Source organism: Canis lupus, chromosome 27, assembly GCF_011100685.1.
Source record: "Canis lupus familiaris isolate Mischka breed German Shepherd chromosome 27, alternate assembly UU_Cfam_GSD_1.0, whole genome shotgun sequence".
NCBI classification, from domain to species: Eukaryota; Metazoa; Chordata; class Mammalia; order Carnivora; family Canidae; genus Canis; species Canis lupus.
This window is the reverse complement of record NC_049248.1, coordinates 41,346,642-41,372,381: the sequence shown is the minus strand read 5'-3', so window position 1 is coordinate 41,372,381 and position 25,740 is coordinate 41,346,642. Positions and strand designations below refer to the sequence as shown.

At 50.8% G+C, this 25,740-nt stretch overlaps 2 protein-coding genes and 1 long non-coding RNA gene across 5 annotated transcripts; 1 reads left to right on the top strand and 2 right to left on the bottom strand.

Annotated features, from left to right (window-relative positions):
* Positions 1 to 868: 868 nt before the first annotated feature.
* C1QL4 (complement C1q like 4) lies at positions 869 to 4,351 on the top strand. Its single transcript, XM_038577556.1, has 2 exons — positions 869 to 1,420; positions 3,472 to 4,351. The coding sequence occupies exons 1-2, from the start codon at positions 884 to 886 to the stop codon at positions 3,649 to 3,651; spliced, it is 717 nt and encodes a 238-aa protein (XP_038433484.1). The 5' UTR covers positions 869 to 883; the 3' UTR covers positions 3,652 to 4,351.
* On the bottom strand, positions 1,128 to 3,652 carry LOC119866375. Its single transcript, XR_005380117.1, has 3 exons — positions 3,291 to 3,652; positions 1,862 to 1,947; positions 1,128 to 1,402 (listed from the first exon to the last, which is right to left on the bottom strand). It is a non-coding gene; the product is annotated as an uncharacterized LOC119866375 (long non-coding RNA).
* Positions 4,352 to 5,022: 671 nt separating the features above from the next.
* TROAP (trophinin associated protein) lies at positions 5,023 to 11,634 on the bottom strand. 3 transcript variants are annotated; one of them, XM_038577552.1, is made up of 15 exons: positions 11,482 to 11,634; positions 11,078 to 11,232; positions 10,790 to 10,973; positions 10,117 to 10,274; positions 9,859 to 9,996; positions 9,582 to 9,664; positions 9,040 to 9,092; positions 8,451 to 8,563; positions 7,417 to 7,533; positions 7,226 to 7,309; positions 7,068 to 7,127; positions 6,685 to 6,819; positions 5,892 to 6,525; positions 5,406 to 5,599; positions 5,023 to 5,253 (listed from the first exon to the last, which is right to left on the bottom strand). In XM_038577552.1, the coding sequence occupies exons 2-15, from the start codon at positions 11,219 to 11,221 to the stop codon at positions 5,140 to 5,142; spliced, it is 2,211 nt and encodes a 736-aa protein (XP_038433480.1). In that variant the 5' UTR covers positions 11,222 to 11,232; positions 11,482 to 11,634; the 3' UTR covers positions 5,023 to 5,139. The 3 variants fall into 3 exon arrangements, with proteins under 3 accessions (XP_038433480.1, XP_038433481.1, XP_038433482.1); XM_038577553.1 differs by having other exon boundaries at positions 5,023 to 5,187; XM_038577554.1 differs by lacking the exons at positions 9,040 to 9,092; positions 9,582 to 9,664; positions 9,859 to 9,996 and having other exon boundaries at positions 10,215 to 10,274.
* Between the last annotated feature and the right edge of the window lie 14,106 nt (positions 11,635 to 25,740).

The following is a 25,740-nucleotide window of genomic DNA, read 5'->3' as shown; positions in this document are numbered from 1 at the left end:
ATGAATCCCTGCAGAATCGGCTGGGAACAGGCAGGAAGCGAGAAGCTGGGGGGGCGGGGGGGACGCGGGTGGGGGCCTCCGCCTGCCCCGCCCCCGCGCTTCCCACTCTGGGCGCCAGGGGTCGCTCCGCCCCGGGCCGCTTATAGAGGCTCCCGCCGCGCCGCGGCTCACACCACCCGCACTGCCGCCCCGGGAGGGAGGGGAGGAAGGTGAGGGACGCAGAGAGGGAGCGCGCTCGCTGGAGAGAGACGCGGGGCCGGGGCTCCAGCAGGGGCTGGGGCCGCGGCCGGGGTGGAAAGGTGCGTCAGTGCTCGCCGAGAGCCGGAGCGCAAACCTCCGAGGAGGTCGCGTCCGGTGGGCGCCACCCGCAGCGCCGAGCCCGGGACGTCCAGAGCGCTGAGCAGTCCCCCGCTCCGGCCGGCCGGGAGCGATCCGTCCGGGTAGCCGGGGACCCAGCGCCGCATCCTGGAGAGCGCCGCTGCGCGGAGAGCAGGCATCCTAGATCCGTAAGAAGCCCGCCGTCCGAGAAGCCGCGGATCTCAGGCGCCCGGGCACGTTAGGCTGAACAGGAGGGTAATAGAGGACCACGGGTTCGGAGCCGTCGGGAGCCCCCTGGCGCAACTCACCGGGGGAACCTCCGCCTTGACGGAAGGTTTGGGGAACGGCACCGCCGAGGCGGGAGCCCGCAGGGGCGGGGGGGCCCGGGCGCAGCCGTCGGGGGGGGCCCGACCCAGGCCCGAGCCCGGCCACCGCCTCCGGGGCCCGCGGAGAGCCCCGGGCCTCCGCCGCCATTGCGCCCAAGAGTGAGGAGGACCTGCTGGCCCTGGCCGCGTCGCGGCTGAGCCGCCGCAAGCGGGTGGCGGGCGCGGCCGTCGGGGTGGCCATGGTGCTGCTGCTGCTGGTGGCCATTCCGCTGCTGGTGCACAGCTCCCGCGGGCCGGCGCACTACGAGATGCTGGGTCGCTGCCGCATGGTGTGCGACCCCCACGGGCCGCGAGGCCCCGGACCCGACGGCGCTCCCGCCTCCGTGCCCCCCTTCCCTCCCGGCGCCAAGGGAGAGGTGGGCCGGCGCGGCAAGGCAGGTCTGCGAGGGCCCCCGGGCCCCCCCGGGCCCAGAGGGCCTCCGGGAGAGCCGGGCAGGCCGGGTCCCCCGGGTCCTCCCGGCCCAGGCCCCGGCGGGGTGGCGCCCCCTGCCGGCTACGTGCCTCGCATCGCCTTCTACGCGGGTCTGCGGCGGCCGCACGAGGGTTACGAGGTGCTGCGCTTCGACGACGTGGTGACCAATGTCGGGAACGCTTACGAGGCGGCCAGCGGCAAGTTCACCTGCCCCATGCCGGGTGTCTACTTCTTCGCTTACCATGTGCTCATGCGCGGCGGTGACGGCACCAGCATGTGGGCCGACCTGATGAAGAACGGACAGGTGAGGTGCCCCTCCCCCCGCCCGGCCCCGCAGACCCGGTAGCCTTCCAGATCTCCCTGCACTCGTTACACTGGAGGGCTGCGTTCGAATCCCTCCCCCAGCGGCGTCAGTGAGTCCAGAAAGGCCGGGCTGCCAAGATCGTACAAATCGGTTCATTTAGCCGATTTGGAGGAGGAGGAATTGGGACCAGAGAAAGGAAATGACCTGCCCAGGGTCTCACGGAGCCTTAGGAATGGTGTCAGAATCAGAACTCGGGACTCAGAGCTTAACGCCTCTACAGCTGCCAACCTCACATCCAACTATAGGCAGCCCCGCACCAAAACTTCTTTGCTGTCTCACCCTGCCAGTTAGCGTCTTTTCTCCTCCTGTCTTGGCCCACCCTCACTTCTGAGGCAGCCCTCCGGGCTTTTGGGTTCCTCAGCATCATGATGGGCGAGTTACCTGGAGTCTGGCTCCTTTGAATTAGAATGGAACCCAGGTCTCTGGCACTGGGCAGTCCACCGCTGTTCTCATGTGGGGGCATTCAGCTTGGATTTTCGAGTAAAAGGTAAAAAAGACAACACTCGCCCAGCGGCCGGGACCAATACCAGAGCTGGCCTTACCCTTAGCTAATACTGAGTCGGGAGGCAGAGGTGGAAATCGTGTGGCAGTTCACCGGCCAGACAGGCGGCGTGATGAAAGGGGTTTGGAGGGGGAAAGAGGCAAAGGACAGATAAAGTGGAAGCTTTGGACTAGGTTCCAGAAGCCCCACATCTTCCCTGGCAACCTCTGGCTTCTGGTCAGAGTTGGAGTCACTGCCACCTTGGCTTGGGGGAATAGCTCCAAGGACTCAGTTGGAGGACTGGGACACGCAGAGAGGGAATGAGAGGCCGCAGGGCTGGGAGTTGGGGGAGGCACTTGGGCCCCACAAGCCGCAGGGTGTAAGATTGGGGCGAAGTGGTGACCTCTGAATGCCTGGCAGGGTGGGGTGGTGTTGACCGTGGCACATCAGGCCTGCTGGTCCTGGAGGTCCGAACCCCGCCTCTGCTATGGCTGCTGCACGCTCCTGCTCCAGGACTAGCAGGCGCGGCCTTGGGGTCTCCTCCCAGTAGGGCCGCCCCCAGGAACCCAAGGAAAGAGAGTGTGTGTGTCTGTATGGGAGAGCTGTATTTGTGTAAGGGAGTGTGTGCGTGATGCGAGTGTGTCTGTGGGTGCCGGGTGCGAAGGGGTGAGAATAGAGCAGTGTCCGTGTGCATGTGGCACTGAGTAGGTGTGTGTGGTCTATGCAGGGCATCTGAGCAGGAGGAGGGGGCGAGTGTCTATCTAGACTGTGCCGGTTCCTGAGGGGGCGGGGGCGGCGCAGCTCCCCACTCTGTATTCCGCGGCGCGGGCGCTGCGGCCCTGGGGACGGTAAATAGTGATTAGAATAATGATGAATAATTAATGAGTTAATAACCAGCCCCCGCGGGACGGGAAAAGGGGGGCTGGGGAAGGGGCTGGAGGCCGGAGGAGACCAGCAGAGAGGCCAGAGGGAAGAAGGGGTTACCTGTTGGGGAGGAAGGCGACCTCCATGTCGTGGCGCCGGTGGGCGCTGGAAGGGGAAAGGGCACCCAGAGGCGAGAATGCATCATTGCACCTTCCCATGGCCCGCACCCTTGCTTGCCTACTACAGACACACCTGTGCCCTATCACTGAGGGAAGGGAATGAAAGTTTAGGAGGTCAGAGCGGGCTCAGAAATCTTAGAAATCATCCTACAGGCTAATCTTACTGTTCAAGTGAGGACGCAAACGCTGTATGGCGTTTTTTAGGTGCAAAGCGCTGTTCTAACACACTTCATAGATAGTAACTCATTCAGTCCCGACGACCGCATGAGGTCGGCTCGACCCTTACCTCCCAGCTTGTGGAGAAGGCGCGGAGCTTGCCGAGTCGCACAGCTGGTGAAGGGCAGGACCTGGGCTCAGGACCCGCTGCCTCCTGCCCTCCCAGCCCCTGCAGCCTGCAACCCTGGCGCCGCCTCCGCCACCCCAGGCCCGCCCAGGGCGTGAGCGGCGCGTCCGGTTCTCCCCGCTAGGTCCGGGCCAGCGCCATTGCTCAGGACGCCGACCAGAACTACGACTACGCCAGCAACAGCGTCATCCTGCACCTGGACGTGGGCGACGAAGTCTTCATCAAGCTGGACGGCGGGAAGGTGCACGGCGGCAACACCAACAAGTACAGCACCTTCTCCGGCTTCATCATCTACCCGGACTGAGCAGGGCCCCACCCCCCGCGCCCCCGTCGCCCCCCGCCCTCGCTCCCCTCGTCACCCGCCTTCAGCCGACCCCACCCAAGGCGCCACCCCGTCCTTCGAGAGCCTGGCGGTGGGGCGGACCCTCCCGCTCCCGGAGGCGGCCTTGCTGGGGGGACTCCCCGCGCTCCGGAGTCGGAGCGGCCGGGGGAGGGGGAGCAGAGCGGCCCGGGAAGGGACCCCCCGCGTCCGAGCGCGCGCCCGGGCGAGCCAGCCGGGCGGAGAGGGGCGGGGGTCGGGGCCCCCCTACCGCCGGGAGCTGGGGAACAGCTCCACTGCCCGGAGCTGCAAGCAGAAAGCAAGCCCAGGCAGTATTTGGCGGTGGTCGTGTGGTGTGTGCGTGTGCGTGTGCGCGTGTGCAGTTGGAAGCGCTCGGAGGTGGAGAGCAGAAACAGGAGCCCATCTAGGTGGGAGGAGAGGAAACATCTGGCTGGCGCTGGTCCTCTGTCACCACGACTTTCTCTTACCATCCTCTCCTCCCTTCATCTCCGTTTTCGGGCTCCAGGCTCTGGCCTAGCAGCCTTCCTGTGAACTGGAGGGACCAGTGAATTCTTTCCTAGCATTTGAAATGCATTCTGTACAGTCCCCATTTCACCCCCATCCTGCCTAGGCCCTAGGGCTACAGCTGCTGTGGCCTCTTCCAATAAAGTGAAGTTGGAGAATGTGTGTGCTTCTTAACTGGGTGCAGAGTGGGAGGAAACAGCTGACCCTTTCCCTCACTCCTCTCAAGGACTCTCTCGCCTAACCAGTCTCTCTGCCAGAGGCAAAGGTTTACTTATTCCTGGCAAGGCCTGTCTCTGGGGGGAGAAGAGGAGGGGAGTAGCCCAGGGCTTCTACTCTGATATGGAAAGGGAGGAGTATCAGCTTCAGGAGAGCTTTGAGGCCTGTACTGTAGGGAGACGCCAGCCAGAATGACATGAACAAGGGAGGATTCCAGAGATAGGGGTCTGGTGCTTCTGCTTTAGGCGTGATGCGGGGGAGTTGTGAAAAGAGGACCCTAGGGGATGAGGGCCATTGCTGATGGCTCCTGGGAGTGGCATTGATCTCAAAAAGCAAGAGCACGTCCTTAAAGGTCCAGATTTGCCACCCCCCACCCCCCAGTACACACACACACACACACACACACACACACACACACACACACACAGTCACAGAGCTTGCTGAGGGTGGGGTGGGCAGGAGTGGGATGTCCCTGTAGGACAGCTCCTGGGGAGGGAGCCTGGGGGATCCGGAGAGCCGAGGGCCTGCCTCTAAGCTGGGGGACACTGCCACCGTGTGGGCAGCTGGAGAGCAACAGCTCCGGCTGACCTAGATCAGCCCAGAGGGAAACTGACATTTGGACACTTTAGAAACTTTATTGAAGGATAAAGGGTATCAGCTCCCAGTCTCCTGGGGTGGACAATAAATAAAGGCTAAAAAGGAAGGGGCAAGGCAGGGCAGGAGGTGGATGCATCATGACAGAGAGTCCTGTGGGGCAGCAGGACCAACTGGAATAAAACACTGGAGAGGAAGAAGACTGTCAGCGCAGCAATCCTTGAACTGTAGCCAACCCTTCCCCACTGACCTCTGCAAAGAAGTAGAGGCTGGAGCCCCCCGCCCCCCGCCCCCGCCTCTGCCCCCCTGCCCAGGCCTCCTCCCCCTCCCCCAAACCACCGTGTTTTCTGGAGGCTGGAGGCGCGCTGGGCAGGCACAGCCTGGCTATGGACAGGGGTGCTCACCAGGGCATCCTGCCATTCAAGCAGCGTGGCCACAGGGTTGGTGCAGACCCGGGGGGAGCCTGAGGGTGGGGCTCGGCTGGTGTAGAAGGCACATTCATCATCCAGGCGGGCCTCGTGGAAGCAGTGGATGGCAGTCAGACATGCTTTGAGGCGCTGCCTCAGGGCCAGGGTTCGAGGGGCAAGACCGCTGGGACCTGAGGGCCGAAGGCCAAGGAGACTTCAGGGCAGGCTCTGGAGTCCTATACTCCCACCATCTACTGCCCTTTCCCACTCCCCCGACCAGGGGCCAAGACAATTAGGAGCACATTAGAGCTCGAGGGGCAACTCCTCCCTTCTTTCTGAAAGAGCGCCAGGCTGGGGGGTGCAGGGAGCAGGGCAGGTGGAGGAAAGAAAAGCCTGGAACCACCCGGTGCAAGGAAGGGGCCCCGCTCCCAGTGAGAGATGAGGATCTCCTTTGTTCACAAGCCCTTCTGACCAACTCCTTACCTGCCTGGCCTGTTGGCGGCCTCAGAGACTGGAGTGAGTGAATAGGGGGGCTGGCACAAAGTGGGCGTTGGGAGGAGAAGGTCAGGCTGGTGGTGGCTGGAGTCCACTGCCGGCAGCAAGGCTGTGGGCTGGCCTCTGGACTTCTAGGTTCCAGGGGGCCGGCCTCTGATGCCCCAGGCTCTATCCTAGGGGAGGCCTCTAGGAGTCCAATCTGCCTGTGGGAGTCTACCTGAAGGCATCCGGGCTCTACTGGAGGGCAGGGCTCTGATACCTCAGGCTCTTCCTGGGCAGAGGGTCCTGGCATCCCAGGCTCCCTCCTATGGCCGGACTCTGAGGGCCCTGGCTCTGCTGGAGGGCAGGACTGAGCCATCTCCAGCTTTGCTTCCGGGCAGGGCTGTGGTTCCTCACACTCCTCTGGCAGGCAGGGCTCTGGTAGTCCAGAGTGCTGTGACAGTCCAGGAAGGTGTAAGTCCCCTGCATTATGCTCCGGGGCATTCAGCGTTCTAGAAACCTCAGCCAGCAGGGGCTGAAGTTCAACCATATCCAGAGAGGAGCCTCCATTATGGGGGGCACACTTGTCCCCAGCAAGCCCTTCTACCTCCTTTCGCAACAGCTGCTGCAGGATATTGATGCGCTGTGGGTAGGAGAAGAGTACACAGGGTGATGTCAAGGTGTTTGGGTTCCACTGTCCGCCCACACGGTCCTGTTCCCGCACTCTCCTCTCCGCCTGTGTCCCCTTCCCAGCTCTGTCACTGCTGATCAGCCATCAAGGCTGTCACCCACACGGACGCACCTGCAGCTTCAGCTCTTGGAGCGTGGGGGTTGTACCAGGGTGGGGTCCAGGAGGAGTTGCCACAGGAGGGTTCCCAGGCCCCTCCTGCACCTTCCTACAGCTCTCCTGGTCAAATAACCGGACTGCAATCTGCTCCTGCCACAGGGGAGAACAGGGGTTCTGTGAGGAAGCCAGTCCAGGGCAGGAAGAGGATCAATCTGATGCCACCCTCAGGAGGAAGGGGTCAGGTTAGCCGAGAGGCCCTGAACGTAGATTAGGAGAGCCGGCAGAGGAGCAGGGTGGGTTGGGGGGCTTCCAAGAGAGCCCACCTGCCTCCGACTGCTGGGCTCAGGCCAACAGGACCCAGCGAGGGATGTCAGCAGGGAAAGGCTTCAGGCACTTACCCAGGGCAGGGCAGGCTCTTCAGGACATGACTGAGGGGACAGACCAGTCAAACACGGGGCCTGGGACAGAAGTGAGACCGCATCACTCTCCCCACCCATCCATTCCCTTCCTCCCCGCCCGGGGCCAGGAGGTCAGCTACTTCCCTGCTCCCTCTTACCTGTTGAACTCTGGGGCCCGACAGGATAGGCGTGAACTGGGTTTGGGGACGAATGGCAAGACGCCGCAACACTGAATACGAGGTCTGGGGAGAGAGGAGGATGGCTGAACGGGAGCAAAACCCAGACCTGGCAGGGATCCCAGCCAGACTATTGTGCCCTCACCCAGCCCCCAGGAGTGGTGGATACAAACTAAAACGGAAGGGCCAGGAGAGGGTACGCGCTGAGCCCGTCCAAAGGGCGATGGATGGCTGATGGAAGGTGGCCCCCCATGGCCAGGGGAGGGTATCAGGTGGGAGGCACTGGTGTCCTGTGGGGAGGAACAAGGTGGAAGAGTGATCGCCCGCCCTCTGCATTCCTAGTCTCCTCATTATGGCAGCCAGGGTGATTCTTTGAAGACCTACTCAAATCCTGCCTCTCCCCTGTTCATCGCCCCTCCCCGTGGAAGTGGAAGGCCACGCATTCCAAATAAAAGCCAAGGCCTCATGCTGGTTTATAAATCCTAATGCAATCTGATCTTGCCATCACCCTAAGCTCACTTCCTGCTGTCCTCCTTATTCTGCTTCGGCCTGGCTAGGGTCTCCTTTCTTAAACACACATTCCCATGTCAGGGCCTTTGCATCTGCAATTCCCTTGGCCTGGACCTTTCTTTCCCCAGATCTCTGTACAGTTCACGTCCCCAACTCCTTTCAGTCTTCACTTAAATGTCATCTTCTCAGTAAGATTTCCCTGACCAATCTATTTGAAATCAAAATACCCCCTCCCCTACATCCCTACCCCCTTCGGTGTCTACTTTTTTTTTTTTTTTTTAATTCATCAGCACCTGACATGCTATATATTTTACATACAGGTTTTTTTTTTGTCTCTCCCTTCTAGAATGTGAATTTATTTACTACTATATATCTAGAACCTAGAGTACTGCTTGGCACACAGTAACTGGTCGATAAACACTTGTAGAGTCAATGAATGTCAGATCTGCCTCACTCTCCGCACTGATCTGATGCGTGATACAAATCTATACCAGACCATGACCTCTCAGCCCCAGGTTCCAGACAGCTGGTAAACAGAGGCTAGTCCTACTCTGGACAGACCTTGGGCCCATGGGGCAAACACAGCTCAATTAACATCCCAAGGCCCACCCACAATCCTCTGGTGCTGGCTGGTGCCAGAGAATTCCCCCAAACATCTCCCCTGCCTCCTCCCCATCCCAGAAGGGTCACATCTCACCCTGGTGTGGGTTCTCTCTCTTAATGGTACCCGTTGGGCCAGACCTAGGGGGCCCCCTCCTCCTTCATCTGAGCGAGTAACAACTTCATGTTCTCCTTCAGGAAGAGAGGGAGCTAGGAGGAGACAGGAAGTTTGCTGTAGTGCTAGAACACATACCACTGTCTGGCACAGGGTTTTGCAACCTCCAGAGAGGGTATGCCAGTTTGACAGCCCCCACTGTACCATCGAGGTGGGGACCCATCCAGCATCCCCTTGGAGCCCAGCACTATCTCAGTAATCACTTATTAATCAGAACGCCCCAAGTGGGCTAAGGGGGTGATGATGGTCCTTAGGGCTGAGGACAGAACAGTGAGTGGAAGGTAAATCTTATAGAAAGTGGCAGAGAAAGGGTTGAAGTGGGGACCACCTCCTTTGACACAAGTACAACAGGGCAACCTCTAGCCTATCAGGATCCCTTCCTTTGTGGCTCCTTCCGACATGGCCTTCCCCTCATGCAGCCTTCCCCAACTGCTGAGCTTTCTCCTGTCTTGCTCCCAACTTTAGGCAGCCCACCTACTCCTGTCTTCTTCCCATGGCTGGACACACTCACCAGGCTGGACTGGGGTCTCCAGGAGCAATCCTGAGGTCTGGCTCACCGAAGTCCTGATGACAATAAGGACAGCAACTAGCAGTCACTGAGTACCAAGTATGAGCTGGGCACTTTGCTAAGTGCTTTACAAACATCATCTCATGTAAGTCTTTGTGCAACAATCTCTAACAATACAAGAATTATCCTCATTTGACAGATGAAAGAACCTGAAACCTGGAGGTTAAGGCAAGCTTACACTAGTAAGTGCTGAGAATTAGGAGTCAAACCCAAATCCCATTCATTGCCATCATCTATGCTCTAGCCACTAAACAAAAGAGATAGTATTTCTCATTTCTGTTTCTTCTTCCCCCACAACCTGAAAAAACTGATGTCATACTGAAGGTTGGCCGTAGAGGCCTGAACCCTATTCCAAGGGTTCAGCCTGGGCACCCACATATTTCCCCCTTCCCCTCCTGGGTTGCTAGGAAGTCCTAAAGCTACTGGAAAGAACCCTGAATCAGACACTGGATCATTCTCTTCCAAATGATCCTTTCCCCCCTCACCGGCTGCTGCCACCTGTCACTCTTCTCAGCTCCTGGAAACTGGGGTGAGTAGAGGGGTGAAAGGAAGGTCCTGAAGGTGGAATCTGACCCACGGGAGCAAGAGGAAAAAAGCAGAGTCAGAGGTGGGCTCTGAAGCTTCAGACCTCACCATCAGCCCCATCAGCCTCCACAACCCCTCTGGCTCGTCAGGAGGTATCTTCCCTCCTAAGGCCCAGTTTTGTCCCAGGGAGGAGCTCCCAGAAGCATTGAGCATCATCAGCTCCTCAAGGGCACTCACCAGAGCCTCTAGCCTCTGAGAACACAAGGTGCGGCTGCGAGGTCCTGGTCCTTCCAGCCTCGAGAAGCAGGAAGCCCTGGTAGGGTCCAGTCGGTGGGCAGGGGTTCTAGGGGCTAAATATGCAGAAGCCCGGGCACCCTGACACCACAAAAAGAGGCTATTAGCCCAAGCTCAGGACTCCCTCCTTGGCCCACACCAGCCACTGTTCTGTCCTCAGCCCTAAGGACCTCTATCCCTCCTCATAGTCTATTTTATTACCTGGCCCCTACGGGTGGTGCCTCCTTGGCTCCCTCGAACCAGTATTCTCTGAGCCAGACTGGGCTGGCGCCCCAGGAGACAGCTCTTAACCCCCTCACCTGACAGGATGGTGGCCAGGGCTGCAGGGTCGGCCACAAACTCTACAGTCCCTGGAGCCTCTGCAAGAGAAGAGAAGGAAAGGTGAAAAGGAACAGGAAGGAGGAAGGCTGAAGAGTCAGCAGTCACCTTGTGGTGCAAGAGTGAGCTGAAGAGACTCATATTATTGAACTCAGTTCACCGAAGTTCATGGAACTTTATGTAAGACACGATCCTAGGCACTGGGGCTCAAAGAGGAATGAGAAACCCCCCAGCCTCGGGAAGTTACCATCAAACTAGAGTGAGGTGACAGGCTCAAGCCAAGGCATGGATGTGTTATGAAAGAAGTACTGCCAAGTATTAGAACACAGAGGAATTGATTGTGACTAAGGGGGCTGGAAAGGCTCTAGAAGAGATGACATTTTGCTAAAGGAAAGAGAGGGCTTCCAGGAGTAGAGAGTTTACCAGGAGCAGGGTGCAGGATTCAGAGCAGGCAGGAGACCAGGTTAGTGGAAAGCTCCCAAATCCCACTGGATGCATCATCCCCTTCCCCCACACCCACACAAAGAGACTGTGTTTTCAAGCCTCCAAAGGGTACCTGTCTGGGGAGGAGGCTTAGGCCCCACATTCTGTACCCCAGGGCTAGGCCTCAGTTCCTCCAAGGGGTTCCGGAGCTGAGTGCTCCCCAGTGATCTCTCTGATTTCTCTGTTTGATGTGTGACTTTCGGCCTGGGGCCTGCTGAGTCGACAGGGCATTGAATACTGAACTTCTGCACCAATCTCTGGGGGAGGGGAGGACAAAAGGCTGGGGCTCAGCTTTGGGGCGCATTGGTGGCATGAGCTGTCTCCTTGCAGCTACTGTCTTCACCCACAGACCCCCTCTTACCTTTGGATCTTGGTTCTCCTGGTCCAGGACACAGGATTTGACTGTGGGGAGAGGCGGGCGTCTCTGAGAGCGTACGGGAATCTTGCTAGGGGTGGGAGATACGCCCCTGGGGAGCGGATCCTTCGTGGCTTGGAGGGTGGGCATGACTGCTACAGCTGAGGTGGGGAGGGAAACAGGACCTCAGGTCAAAGGTCAGCCAGTTTGAAGCATCAGTTCCGACCTTCCTGAAGCTCCCACCTCCGCCCAAACCCATGCGCCCAGAAGACCCGATGCTTCCAAGGCCGCTGCAGGAAGCCCCTCCCTCCAGATACCCCGACTCTACTCTTCGGCTCCAGGACCCCGAGCTGCCTCTCCTCCCTATGAGCCCCGCGGCCCCCATTCCCTCTACGATCTCCATGCCGCACCTTCCTCGGAGCCACCGCGGCTCACCCCGATTTCATTCGCTCTTTCTTGACTGGCTTCAGCAGCAGCTACTTCCCCAGTTTGTAAAATACGCCAAGCCCCTGATTGGCTCTTCTGCGCTCCCCGGAGGCGCGTGACACCTGGCTGAGCTGTCCAATCCACGGGCTCCGGAGGCGGGGCCAGAAGAAGGACTGGTGGTCGAGCCGCTCTCCGGCCAGGAAAAAACTGACCCGACTCAGCCAGCCAATCGGAGAGCGGAGCGCGGGGAGGGGGGCGGGAAAAGAGAAAGAGGGCGGGCATTCTGAGGTTGGGAAGGCGTGGCCCTCCAAGTCCCGGCCACAACGGGCGCTGCCGACTCTCGCGAGGTCTCGGGACTGCTCCGAGCAGGAGCGGTCCAGGCTGTGCGGGATGGGCGGGCGGTGCGGGAGAGGCCGAGGGCGCCGGCGGCGGGCGCGACCCCACACCCGACTGACCCGAGCGCGGCGCGAGCTCAGGGGACGCAGCTGCAGACGCGTAGAAGAAACGTCTTTTCCACTTGGTGCCTGGGAGGAGGAAGCGCCTCCAAACGGATGGAGAGGGCTGGAGGCAATAGAACTGAGCCCAACGATGATGAACCATCTTTGGGGCACTTGGGGGGCTCAACCGCTTAAGCCTCCGACTCTTGACTTTGGCTCAGGTCACGATCTCCGGGTGGCGAGATCCAGCCCCACGTGGGGCTCTGCACCCAGGGGAGACTCCCCTTGAGATTCTTTTCTCTCTCTCCCACTCTCTGCTTCCCCCCAACCCGATTCTCTCTCTCTCTCTCTCTCTCTCTCTCTCTCAAGTAAATAAATAAATCTTTAAAAATAATAATAATAGGGGAGACCCGGTGGCTCAGCGGTTTAGCGCCGCCTTCGGCCCAGGGCCTGATCCTGGAGACCTGGGATCGAGTCCCCGCCTCGGGCTCCCTGCATGGACCTGCTTCTCCCTCTTCCTGTGTCTCTGCCTCTCTCTCTGTGTGTCTCTCATGAATAAATAAATAAAATCTTTAAAAATAATAATAAATAGGGACGGCTGGGTGGCCCAGTCCTTGATCATCGACCTTTGACTCAGGTCGTGATCCCAGGGTTCCCAGGATCGAGTCCCACATCGGGCTCCCTGCCTGCAGGGAGCCTGCCTCTCCCTCTGCCTGTGTCTCTGCTTTTCTCTGTGTCTCTCATGAATAAATAAGCAAAATTTTAAATAAATAACCCAACCATCTCACAGGAGCCTCACAGCCTGGTCAGGCGTGGTCTCCATTTCACAGACTCAGACAGCGTCACTGGAACTCATTCCACTCAACAGGCATGGAAGAGGGAAGACGGTGTCACTGTTACTGGCAGGCAGGGGTGTGAAACTGAGGGAACCTAGAATATCCCGGTTAGACTGGAGGGGTGACCTCCAATGGAACATGGGAAAGTGGTGATGGTTACAAGTGTACAGGACTCTGGTAGGACTGTCCCTGACTTCCGCGGGTTCTATTACTCAGGCCAAGAACCCGGAGGTATTCTGAACTCCTTGGTTCCCTTACATTCTCTCGTTCACTCTTACTACTTTTGTATCTGTAGGACTCATTTACTCTTCCTCTTCACCACAGACACCCTAATCCACCCTAACCTAGCCTAGTGGATTGGAAGAGTCTCCCACCCTCCATTCCCTCTTGCTTTCCATTTTAATACCTTCGCCACAGGGCAGCTAGAGCAATCTTTCCAAAACTGCAAATCTGGTCCTGTTACCACTGTGCCTTGACTGTTCCTCTTCCCCACTCCCCGTCTTGTTCTCTGCTTTCCAACTTCACTGCCTCTTTCAGTTCCTCAAACTCGTCATGTGCCTTCTAGTCTCTCTGCCTGGAATGCCTTTTTAAAAAGTATTTCTTAATTTAAATTCAATTAATTAACATATAGTGTATTAGTATCAGAGGTTCAGTGATTCATCAGTCATATATAACACCCAGTGGTCATTACATCACAGGCCCTCCTTAATCTCCATCACCCAATTACCCCATCCCCCCCTCCAGGAACCCTGTTTGTTTCCTGATTAAGAGTCTCTTATGGGGGATCCCTGGGTGGCGCAGCAGTTTGGTGCGGGCCTTTGGCCCCAGGGCGTGATCCTGGAGACCCGGGATCGAATCCCACGTCGGGCTCCCAGTGCATGGAGCCTGCTTCTCCCTCTGCCTATGTCTCTGCCTCTCTCTCTCTCTCTCTCTCTGTTACTATCATAAATAAATAAAAATTTAAAAAAAAAGTCTTATGGTTTGTCTCCCTCATGTTTTATTTTTTCCTCCCCTCCCTTATGATCCTCTGTTTTTTTTTAAAGGGGCACAAGTTTTATTTGAACAAATTATATAAACTTTTCTTTTTTATTTATTTATTTTTCTTTATTTATTTATGATAGTCACACAGAGAGAGAGAGAGAGAGGCAGAGACACAGGCAGAGGGAGAAGCAGGCTCCATGCTCTGGGAGCCCGACGTGGGATTCGATCCCGGGTCTCCAGGATCGCACCCTGGGCCAAAGGCAGGCGCCAAACCGCTGCGCCACCCAGGGATCCCCTCTTTTTTTTATAATAAATTTATTTTTTATTGGTGTTCAATTTACCAACATACAGAATAACACCCAGTGCTCATCCCGTCAAGTGCCCCCCTCAGTGCCCGTCACCCAGTCACCCCCACCCCCCGCCCTCCTCCCCTTCCACCCCCCCTAGTTCATTTCCCAGAGTTAGGAGTCTTTATGTTTTGTCTCCCTTTCTGATATTTCCCACACATTTCTTCTCCCTTCCCTTATATTCCCTTTCACTATTATTTATATTCCCCAAATGAATGAGAACATACAATGTTTGTCCTTCTCCGATTGACTTACTTCACTCAGCATAATACCCTCCAGTTCCATCCACGTTGAAGCAAATGGTGGGTATTTGTCGTTTCTAATGGCTGAGGAATATTCCATTCTATACGTAGACCACATCTTCTTTATCCATTCATCTTTCGATGGACACCAAGGCTCCTTCCACAGTGTGGCTATTGTGGACATTGCTGCTAGAAACATCGGGGTGCAGGTGTCCCGGTGTTTCATTGCATCTGAATCTTTGGGGTAAATCCCCAACAGTGCAATTGCTGGGTCGTAGGGCAGGTCTATTTTGATCCTCTGTTTTGTTTCTTAAATTCCACATATGAGTGAGATCATATGATAATTGTCATATGATATTTCACTTAGCATAATACCCTCTAGTTCCATCCATGTCATTGCAAATGGAAGGTTTTATGTTTTTGTGGCTGAGTAGTATTCCTTTACATATACATATGTATATATATCATCTTCTTTATCCATTCACCTATCAATGGACATCTGGGCTCTTTCCATAGTTTGGTTATTGTGAACATTGCTGCTATAATCATTGGGGTGCAGGTGACCCTTCGGATCACTACATTTGTATCTTTGGGGTAAATCCCTAGTAGTGCAATTGCTGGGTCATGGGGTAGCTCTATTTTCAACTTTTTGAGAAACTTCCACAATGTTTTCCAGAGTGGCTGCACCAGCTTGCATTCCCACCAGCAGAGTAAGAGGGTTCCCCTTTCTCCGCATCCTCGCCAACATCTATTCTTTCCTGACTAATTTTAACCATTCTGACTGGTCTCATTGTGGTTTGGATTTGTATTTCCCTGATGCCGAGTAATGTTGAGCTTTTTTTCATGTGTCTGTTGGCCCTTTGTATGTCTGCTTTGGAGAAATGTCTATTCATGTCTTCTGCCTCTTTCTTTCTTTCTTTCTCTCTTTCTTTCTCTTTCTTTCTTTCTTTCTTTCTTTCTTTCTTTCTTTCTTTCTTTCTTTCTTTCTTTCTCTTTCTTTCTTTCTTTCTTTCTTTCTTTCTTTCTTTCTTTCTTTCTTTCTTTCTTTCTTTCAGATTTATTTATTCGAGAGAGAGGCAGAGACACAGGCAGAGGGAGAAGCAGGCTCCATGTAGGGAGCCCGACATGGGTCTCTCCAGGATCATGCCCTGGGCTGCAGGCGGTGCTAAACCGCTGAGCCACCTGGGCTTCCCATTTCTGCCCATTTCTTGATTGGATTATTTGTTTTTGGGGTGTTGAGTTTGAAAATGGTCTGTATAGATTTTTGGATACTAGTTTGCTATCTAATAACACATTAGCAAATATCTTCTCCCATTCTGTCCATTGTCTTTTGGTTTTGTCAGCTGTTTCCATTGCTGTGCAAAGGCTTTTTATCTTGACGAAGTCCCATTAGTTCATTTTTGCCTTTGTTCCCTTGCCTTTGGAGACATGTCTAGAAAGAAGTTGCTGTGGCCAAAGTCACAGAGGTTACTGCCTGTGTTTTTCTCTAGGATTTTGATGGATTCTTGCCTCACATTTAGGTCTTTCATCCATTTTGAGTTAGTTTTTGTGTATGGTGTAAGGAAATGGTCCAGTTTAATTCTTCTGTATGTAGCTGTCCAACTTTCCCAACATCATTTATCGAAGAAACTTTTTCCCATTGGATATTCTTTCCTGCTTTGTCAAAGATTAGTTGACCATAGAGCTGAGGGTTCATTTCTGGGTTCTTTACTCTGTTCCATTGATCTATGTGTGTGTTTTTATGCCAGTACATATTGTCTTGATGATTAAAGCTTTGTAATAGGGATCCCTGGGTGGCGCAGTGGTTTGGCGCCTGCCTTTGGCCCAGGGCGCGATCCTGGAGACCCGGGATCGAATCCCACGTCGGGCTCCCTGCATGGAGCCTGCTTCTCCCTCTGCCTGTGTCTCTGCCTCTCTCTCTCTCTCACTATCATAAATAAATAAAAATTAAAAAAAAATAAAGCTTTGTAATAGAGCTTGAAGTTGGAATTATGATGCCATCAGCTTTGGTTTTCTTTTTCAACATTCCTTTGGCTATTTGGGGTCTTTTCTGGTTCCATACAAATTTTAGGATTATTTGTTCCAGCTCTGTGGAAAAAGTTGATGGTATTTGATAGGGATTCAATTGAATGTGTAGATTGCTCTAGGTAGCATAGACATTTTAACAATATTTTTTCTTCAAATCCATGAGCATGAAACATTTTTTCCATTTTTTTGTGTCTTCCTTCATTTCTTCATGAGTGTTCTATAGTTTTCTGAGTACAGATCCTGTGCCTCTTTGGTTAGGTTTATTCCTAGGTACCCTATGGATTTTGGTGCAATTGTAAATGAGATCGACTCCTTAATTATCTTTCTTGTGTCTCATTGTTAGTTCAGAGAAATGCAACTGATTTCTGTGCATTGATTTTGTATCCTGTCACTTTACTAAATTCCTGTGTGAGTTCTAGCAAGTCTTGGGTGGATTCTTTTGGTTTTTGTACATAGAGTAGTGTGTAGGAATGCCATTTTTGCTTCCACCTTGCCTATTCATGCCTCCAAATTGATATTCACTGTTACTTCCTTTAGAGACCTTCCTTGGACCCCTCTACTCACAACCCACCCTAATTTTTAAAAAGATTCCTTGGCTATGTGCTCTCAGAGAACAGCGTTTGTTTCCTCAGAGCATGTATCTCAGTTGGTAATTGATTATTCATCAATTCATCAATGTGAACATAATATATTGTGTTTATTAAATTCGATCTCCCTGCTAGACCTCCATGAGGATGGCGACCTTTTGTTTTTGGCTTACCATAATATTTTCAATGCCTTGCTTTGTGCCTGCCTTGTAAAGTGCTCAGTATTTGTTGAATGAGTCAATGAAGGGATGAATAATTGATCAAATGAATGCATGGAGTGACAGGGAAGACCTCCAAGAAGTATTATTTGAACTTCATCTTTAAAAGAGAGAAGGCTGTTCTACAAAGACAAAAAAAAAGAAAGAATATGGAGTGTTCAGAGAATAGTGAGCTCTTAGGGTGGATGGAATGTAGGAAATATAGGAAATAAAACTAGAAAGGTGGTCTGAGTTGAGGGAAAGAAAATCACCTCATTCCACTGACAGGCACTGTGAATGTGCCAGATTCTGGCCACTAGGCCCACAGGGCTGGTTACTAACAAGCATTGTGCACCTACTGTGTGGAAAGCCCTTTGCTAGGTGCTTGGGCTACTGGGAGGAATAAGGACAAGTTTTGAAAGATGAGGAGGCATCAGGATGGAGGTTGGCTATATTGTGATTTTGCATGAGTTTAAAGATAGCACAATCCAGGTCTGGTGCTCAGCTTCACAAACCTGGAAACATGAGTTTGTCAGACCACCCAGAGTAGATCTAAGGACCTATTCATACTAATCAAATTCATAAGAGAAATGAAATGATTTACCAAGAGGATATGCCTTTCTTCTTTTTAAAAAATTTTTATTTATTTATTTTTAAAGATTTTATTTATTCATGAAAGACAGACAGAGAGAGAGGCAGAGACATAGGCAGAGGGAGAAGCAGGCTCCATGCAGGGAGCCTGATGTGAGACTTGATCCTGGGACTCCAGGATCACACCCTGGGCCGAAGGCAGGTGCCCAACCACTGAGCCATCCAGGTGTCCCAATAAATAAAATCTTTTAGAAATCATTTATTCATGAAAGACACAGGCTGAGGGCAGCCCCGGTGGTGCAGCGGTTTGGCACTGCCTGCAGCCCAGGGTGTGGTCCTGGAGACTCAGGATCGAGTCCCACCTCGGGCTCTTTGCATGGAGCCTGCTCTCCCTCTGCCTGTGACTCTGCCTCTCTCTCTTTCTCTCTCTGTGTCTCTCATGAATGAATGAATAGAAATCTTGAAAGAAAGAAAGAAAGAAAGAAAGAAAGAAAGAAAGAAAGAAAGAAAGACAGACACAGGCTGAGAGAGAGAGAGGCAGAGACACAGGCAGAGGGAGAAACAGTCTCCCTGGGGGGAGCCCGATGCAGGACTCGATCCCAGGACCCCAGGATTACAACCTTAGCTGAAGGCAGATGCTCAACCACTGAGCCACCCAGGTGCCCTGAGGACATACCTTTCAATAACCAAAATATTTATGCTTACTCATCAGGGCATCAACTTCACAGAATCAAGATACAAGGGAGACTGAGTTTTATATCAGAGAAGTCTTTAGAAGAGCCAATGTCCGGACTGTCTGCCAGCCTGTCAGAGTAGCCAAGCTGTTTTCCACACAACAGTCCGAGCCACCTGCTTCTGTTGGTCTCTGCTAGACTTTGTGTACGGGGAGGTGCAAGCCATCTCTCCTGTCTTATTCTCTCTTATTACACACACCTCTTATTTCTCTCCTATTCCTCTGCCCTATAGACAGCACTCTAATGTGATTGATAGTTCTTGACTATGAGTGTGTGCTTATAAAACATGTAAGGTTGTACATTAGTTTCCTGTAGCAAATCGCTGCAAATTTAGTGGCTTTAAACAATGCCAGTTTATTTTCTTATGGATCTGGAGGTCAAAAGTCTAAAATTGCGGTGTTGGCACAGCTCTGCTCCTTCTGGAGGCTTCAGGGGAGAGTCCATTTCTTGCCTTTCCCAGCTTCCAGAGGCCACCAGAATCCTGTAGCTTGTGGCCTCCTCTTCCATCACTTTAATCTCTGCTTCTTCACCACATCGACCACTCACTGTGATCTCTTGCTTCTCTCTTATGAGGACCCTTGTGATAACATTAGGATAGCCTCTGCACCTCAAGGTCCTTAACCACATCTGCAAAATCTCTGTTGCCACATAAGGTAACATTCACAGATTCAAGGGGTTAAGACATGGACATCTTCGGGAGTGGGTCATCATTCAACCTACTACAGTTTGTTTATTGTATATGTTTTTAATTTGCATAAGTGGCATTACCATATGATTTTGGTTTTACTTTTTTTCAGCCAACTCTTTTTAGGATCCCTCCTTATTGCTGTTATTTTTAAAAATATTTTATTTATTTATTAATGAAACACACACACACACACACACACACACACACACACACACATAGAGGCAGAGACACAGGCAGAGGGAGAAGCAGGCTCCATGCAGGGAGCCCGACGTGGGACTCGATCCCAGGACTCCAGGATCACACCCTGGGCCGAAGGCAGATGCGCAACTGCTGAGCTGCGCAGGGAACCCCCTTATTGCTGTTTTTAATCTACAACATTGCTTACAACATTATTTGCAACAATTGCATAGGATTCCATGGTAGGCATCCCTCATACTTTACTTATCCATTCCCCACATCTAGACAATTATCTTCTTTTTTTTTAAAGATTTTATTTATCCATTCATAGAGACACACACACAGAGAGAGAGAGAGAGAGAGAGAGAGAGAGAGAGAGAGAGAGAGAAGCAGAGACACGGCAGAAGGAGAAGCAGGCTCCATGCAGGGAGCCTGACGTGGGACTCTATCCCGGGTCTCCAGGATCACACCCTGGGCTGCAGGCGGCGCTAAACCGCTGAGCCACCAGGGCTGCCCGACAATTATTAAATGGTTCCCTGTGAACCTGTTAAATAATTTTTCTGGGACATATATCAAGGAGTGGGTTTCTGAGGCAGAAGGCTTATGCAAACTTAACTTCACTAAATACCACCAGATTATTTTTCAGAAAGTTTGTAGCTGTTTATACTCTTAACAATATTGCTTGAAGTTCTTATCACCTCTCTCCAACACTGGATGTTATAGAACTTTCTAATTTTTGTAATTCTAATGAGGATTAAATGGACTCTTTCTTTCTTTCTTTCTTTCTTTCTTTCTTTCTTTCTTTCTTTCTTTCTAGAGAGGGAGGGAGGCAGTGGGGTAAAGAGAGAGAGAGAGAGAGAGAATCTTAAGCAGGCTCCACGCCCAAGCAGAGTCTGACCAGGGCTCAGTCTCACAGCTCTGAGATCATGACCTGAACCAATATCAAGAGTTGGAGGCTTACCTGACTGAGCCACCCAGGTGCCCCAGACTCTTGGCTATATTCAATTGCATTTTTCTGATTGCTAGTGAGTTTGATAATTACTTCATATTCTTATTAACCAATAGACCTTCTTTCTCTCTGAAGTGCCTACTCATGTCCCTTGTGCATTTTTTCCTATTGGCTTTCCTATCTTTATTTTTGTTGATTTATAAGATTTTACTGTATGTTCTGCATATGAACCCCATGTCCAGTTTAGACACTGCAAATACTTCCTTTAGGCCTACAGAAAAAATAGAATTGATTTCCTTCCTCCCTTCCTTCCTTCCTTCCTTCCTTCCTTCCTTCCTTCCTTCCTTCCTTCCTTCCTTCCTTCCTTCTCTCTCTCTCTCTCTCTCTCTTTCTTTCGTAACTATCTCTACACCCAATATGGGGCTCAAACTCACCCCCCAAGGTCAAGAATTGCATGCTCTGCTAACTAAGCCAGCCAGGATTATCAATCCTATAATTGAGTTTCCATCTGGCAGTTTTAATGAACTCTTTTCCATGTTTTTTTTAAATTTTTTTTTTGCTGATTCTCTTGGGTTTTCTATAAAGATAATTATGTTATCTCTGCAAAAGAAGAAACAGTTATACACATTTCCTTTCAATCTTTATACCTTGCTGAGGTTTTTTTGTTATTCTCATTTATTTCATTTTTTTCTTACATCATTGTTACATCATTACAGAACTTCCAATATTATATTAACAGAGTAGCAGTGCCAGGGGTAACCTTGACATGGGAAACAATCTAAAGTTTCTCCAAAGAATAACCTTTTTTTCTCTTTTTTCACCTTTTTTTTAAAATCTCAAACTTACAAAAAATTGGCATGGGTAGTACACAAAACGTTTTTCTTAACCATTTAAGAGTAAGTTGCCAATACATTGCCCCATCTCCCTCCAAGGTTTTATAGAGAGAGACTCTCAAGCAGACTCCTGGCTGAGCGTGGAGCCGGTTGCAGGGCTCAGTCAGCGCTTGATCTCACCACCCTGAGATTATGGCCTGAGTGCAAATAAGAAGTCAGCAGCTTATCTGCCTGAGCCACCCAGGGGCTCCAGTTTCACCGGTCTTCTAAGTGATACCTTGATAGCAAGAGGATCTAACCCCGAAGCACAGGTTGCATTTAGTTGTCAGGCTTCTTTAGTCTCCTTCAGTCTGAATCAGTGCTTCATTCTTGAATTTCAGGACCTTAATGTTTTTGAGGACTACAAGGCCTTTTATTTGCAGGATGCCCCTCAGGTTGGGTTTGTCCGCTGTGTCCTCATGACTAGACTCCGGGTCTGCATCTCTGGCAGGGCCACCATGGAAACGATGCTCTTCTCCTCCTGCGCCTCCCACCAGCTCTTGCTCATCTCCCTATGTCCTGTTACTTTGATTATTTCCTTAAAGTAACGCCAGCTTTCTCTGCTGTAAATCACTCTTTCCTCTTGTAATTTTTATTTTGTGTGTGTGAGAGGAGTTTATTTAGATTATTCTGTTCCTCTTGAGAGCTTGTTTGGAGGTTCTAGCAGGGGAGCGCAGCTACTCGTATACCCTTGACCGAAGAACGGTCCTCCTCTATCGGGGATGGTCGTCCTCTTCGACCAAGCGCGCAGCTTCGGGAGGGACGCACATGGAGCGGTGAGGGAGGAAGGGGACACCCGCCTAGCCAGCCAGATCAGCCGAATCAACCCTGGCGATCAATGGGGTGACAGATGTTGCAGCCAGATCGCCCTCACATCCAGATTATTCTGTTCCTCTTTCAACTTTCACTTTATTTAATTACACCAGTATGGACTCATGCTTTCCTATTATATTCAGTGGATTATTACCCAATTACTAATATTTTTTATTTTTACACTAGAGTTGACTCTGAATTGGTCAGCTGGGGGTCTTTCAAGTCATCTTCCATATCCTGTCATCTTGACTGCATCCTCTTAGCATTCAGCAGTTTTTAGTGTTTCTTCTCTTTCTAGCATAGCAACAGGTTTCAGACTCAGAATATACCTTCCCTACACTGGCTCTGAAATCAGCCATTTCTCCAAGAAGCTCTGGTTCCTTTTATTGGAGTATGTTATTTAGAAACCAAGAGCTGACCCAAATGAGTTGAAAGCTTATGTCTACCTAATAACCTGCACATGGGTGTTTCTGGTAGCTTTATTCACAATTGCCCAAACTTGGAAGCAACCAAGATGTCCTTGAATGGATGAATGAATGGATAAACAAACTGGTAATGCCATACAATAGAATATTATTTAGTGATAAAAAGAAATAAGCTATTACACTACCAAAAAGAATCCTAAATACATATTGCTTAGTGAAAGAACAATCTCAAAAGGCTATATACTATATGATTCCAACTATATGACCTTCTGAAAAAGGCAAGAGCTAGCAGGAAGGAAAGTTGCCAGGGGGGAGAGGAGAGGGAGGGACAAATAGGTGGATATGGAGAATTTGGGGGAAGTGAAACTATCTATAGGATATCGTAATAGTGAACATGTGACATTATGCATTTGGCAACACCCATAGAACTGTCCAACACCAAAAGGGATCCCTAATGTAAACTATGGACATTAGTTAATAATAATGTATCAACATTAGTTCATCAGTTGTAATAAATGTATCATAACAATACAAAAAGTTAGCTATAGGGGGAATACTTTCCCTCTAAGGATGGCAGAGCAAAAGTATTTGGAAACCTCTGTACTTTCTCTTCAATTTTTCTATAAATCTAAAAATCTATAGAAAAAAATAAAAATAAAAATCTATAGAAAATAAAGCCTGTTAAAAACTGAAAAAAAAGAAGCCAAGAGCTGGACACTAACTGTGCTCATTGGTATTGGGAAATTGGTGCCCAGTTCCTCTTAGTGAACAGAGTTAGGGAATATTGTTTACACACACACGTATAGTCCATACGCACACATGCATGAACACGCCACATTTACATCTAAATTTCTATATCTAAATATATTGAAAACCATGAGTTCGAGACTTTGGCCTTTAAAAATCATGTCATCGGGGATCCCTGGGTGGCTCGGCGGTTTGGCGCCTGCCTTTGGCCCCGGGGCGCGGTCCTGGAGTCCCGGGATTGAGTCCCACATCGGGCTCCCGGCATGGAGCCTGCTTCTCCCTCTGCCTGTGTCTCTGCTTCTCTCTCTCTCTCTGTCTATCATGAATAAATGAATAAATCTTAAAAAATAAAGATAAATAAAAATCATGTCACCAGGGCAACTGGGGGCTCAGTCGGTTAAGCATCTGCCGTTGGCTCAGGTCAAGATTTCAAGGTAGGTCCTGAGATCGAGCCCTCATCAGGGTCCTTGCTCAGCAGGAGTCTGCTTCTCCCTCTTCTCTGCCTGCTGCTTCCCCTGCTTGTGTTCTCTCTCTGTATCAAATAAATAAATAAAATCTAAAATAAAAATAAAAAAATAAAAACCACGTTATTTACCTGTTTTAAAATACTTCAAAGTTTTTCTACTGTCTTATCCAATATCTTAGGAACTTCCCAAATTAATGTGGGCTCTCTTCTCTTTGCCAGATCCAATTAATGAATCAAGATGGAAAATTTAGCAATAAAAAAGAGATCAGCCAAAAGGCTTTTTCTATAGTTCTTTGTTTTAAAACTCATATACTCAGATGTTAATAATAAGACATAACCTAGAGTGCTTATTTTCTCACTTTAAATATTTGAGACTTATCTTAAAAGGGGTAGCCAAGAGGATTCATTTACGGTCAGGTTCTGTGGATGTGGTTTGATAACTGTTTCCTAGAAAAAAGGTGTCAGTATTCCCCTTGTAAAATCTTTCCTAGTGCACAAATGACTGACAACAATGACAGCCACTTGTAGTTTTTCTTTTATTTGAAGTATTAAGAAGCAAGCATTTTCTAGTTTCTAAGAAACTTTTAAAGTAGCAAGCATACAGTACACATGCATTAAGTGTCTGCCTTTGGTTCACATCATGATCCCAGAGTCCTGGGATCGAGCCCTGCATCAGGCTCCCTGCTCAGCCGAGAGAATGCTTCTCCCTCTCCCTCTGCTCGTGCTCTCTCACTCACTCTCTTTCTCTCAAATAAATAAAATCTCTTAAAAATTAAAAAATAAAATATTAAGCATATAACTCTGAGCAAAGATATATAAGAATTTTGTTGTGTGCTGTAAAATGTAAATGTATAAATTATCTCTTGGACTAGAGAGACCTTAATCTGGTAACCATAGGGATAATTTATCAATTCCATTTCTTCTTGAGAAAAAGAAATACCGTAACATCACTTATTCTAAAGAGTCTTTTGCAGTTGCAGTCAGAATTCACCAAAGATTTCCCAGTGTATTATGGCTCACAAGGCCGTGTGTGATGTCCTCCCCCACCTCCTCTCCAACCACATCTCAGACCTCTTTCCTCTCCCATTATGATCCAGCCATATTGGCTGGACCAGTTAAGATAAAACCCATTCAACAGTGGCTTAAATGAGATATAAATTTAATCATTTTGATTTTACTTAAAAATCCAGTAGAACACTGGTACAGGCTGATGGTGGGGGTTGTATGTGTGTGGGAACAGGAAGTGCTACGGACTGAACTGTGTCATGTTCCCACCCTGCCCAATTCCTATGTGGAAGGCCTAGCCCCAGTGTGATGGTGTTTGGAAATGAGGCCTTTGGGAGATTATTAGGTTTACAAGAGGTCCTAAGGGAAGGATGGGGCTCATGATGGGATTGGTGCCCTTATAAGAAGAGACACGAAAGAACTTGCTCCCTACTACCCCCATGTGAGAACATGGTGAGAAGGAAGCTGTCCGCAATCCAGGAAAAGAGCCCTAATCAGAAACCAACCACGATGGCATCTTGAACTTGGACTTCTCCCCTCTGGACCTGTATTGTTTAAGCCATCCAGTCTACAGTATTTTGTTATGGGAGCCTGTGCTGATTAAGCCCGGAGGTGTATGTGACCTTTCTGTACCTTCTACTCAATTTACCATGAATCTGAAACTACTCTAATAAATAACAATTATTGATAATTTTACAGTTCCAATGGTATGAGGGCCAAGACTAGTAGGGCAGCTTCTTCCAGCTTCCTACTCTGTCATCCCCAGGGTGTGGCCCTCACCCTCAGGCTTGGAGGTGGCCGCACGTGAGCAACGACAACAAGTTGGAGGAAAGGACAGAGAAGAGGGGTGCCTGGGTTCTCACCAGCCATCTCTTAGAGAGGTGGGGTGCAATTTGCCATGTGATACTTATTCTTGCATCCTGTTGGCCAGAACTCAGTCACTTGGCCATCCTAGCTTTCCCGGAAGCTAAGAAATGTGGTCTTTGTTCCCACCGGTGACATGTTCCCACCGGTGACATCTTCTTTATGACTGTGCTGGAAGGGAAAATTGAGTTTAGAGGACAGGTAGCAGTATCTGCCACCACTGGCTTCCTTTAGTTCCTCAAGCATTGGGCATCCTG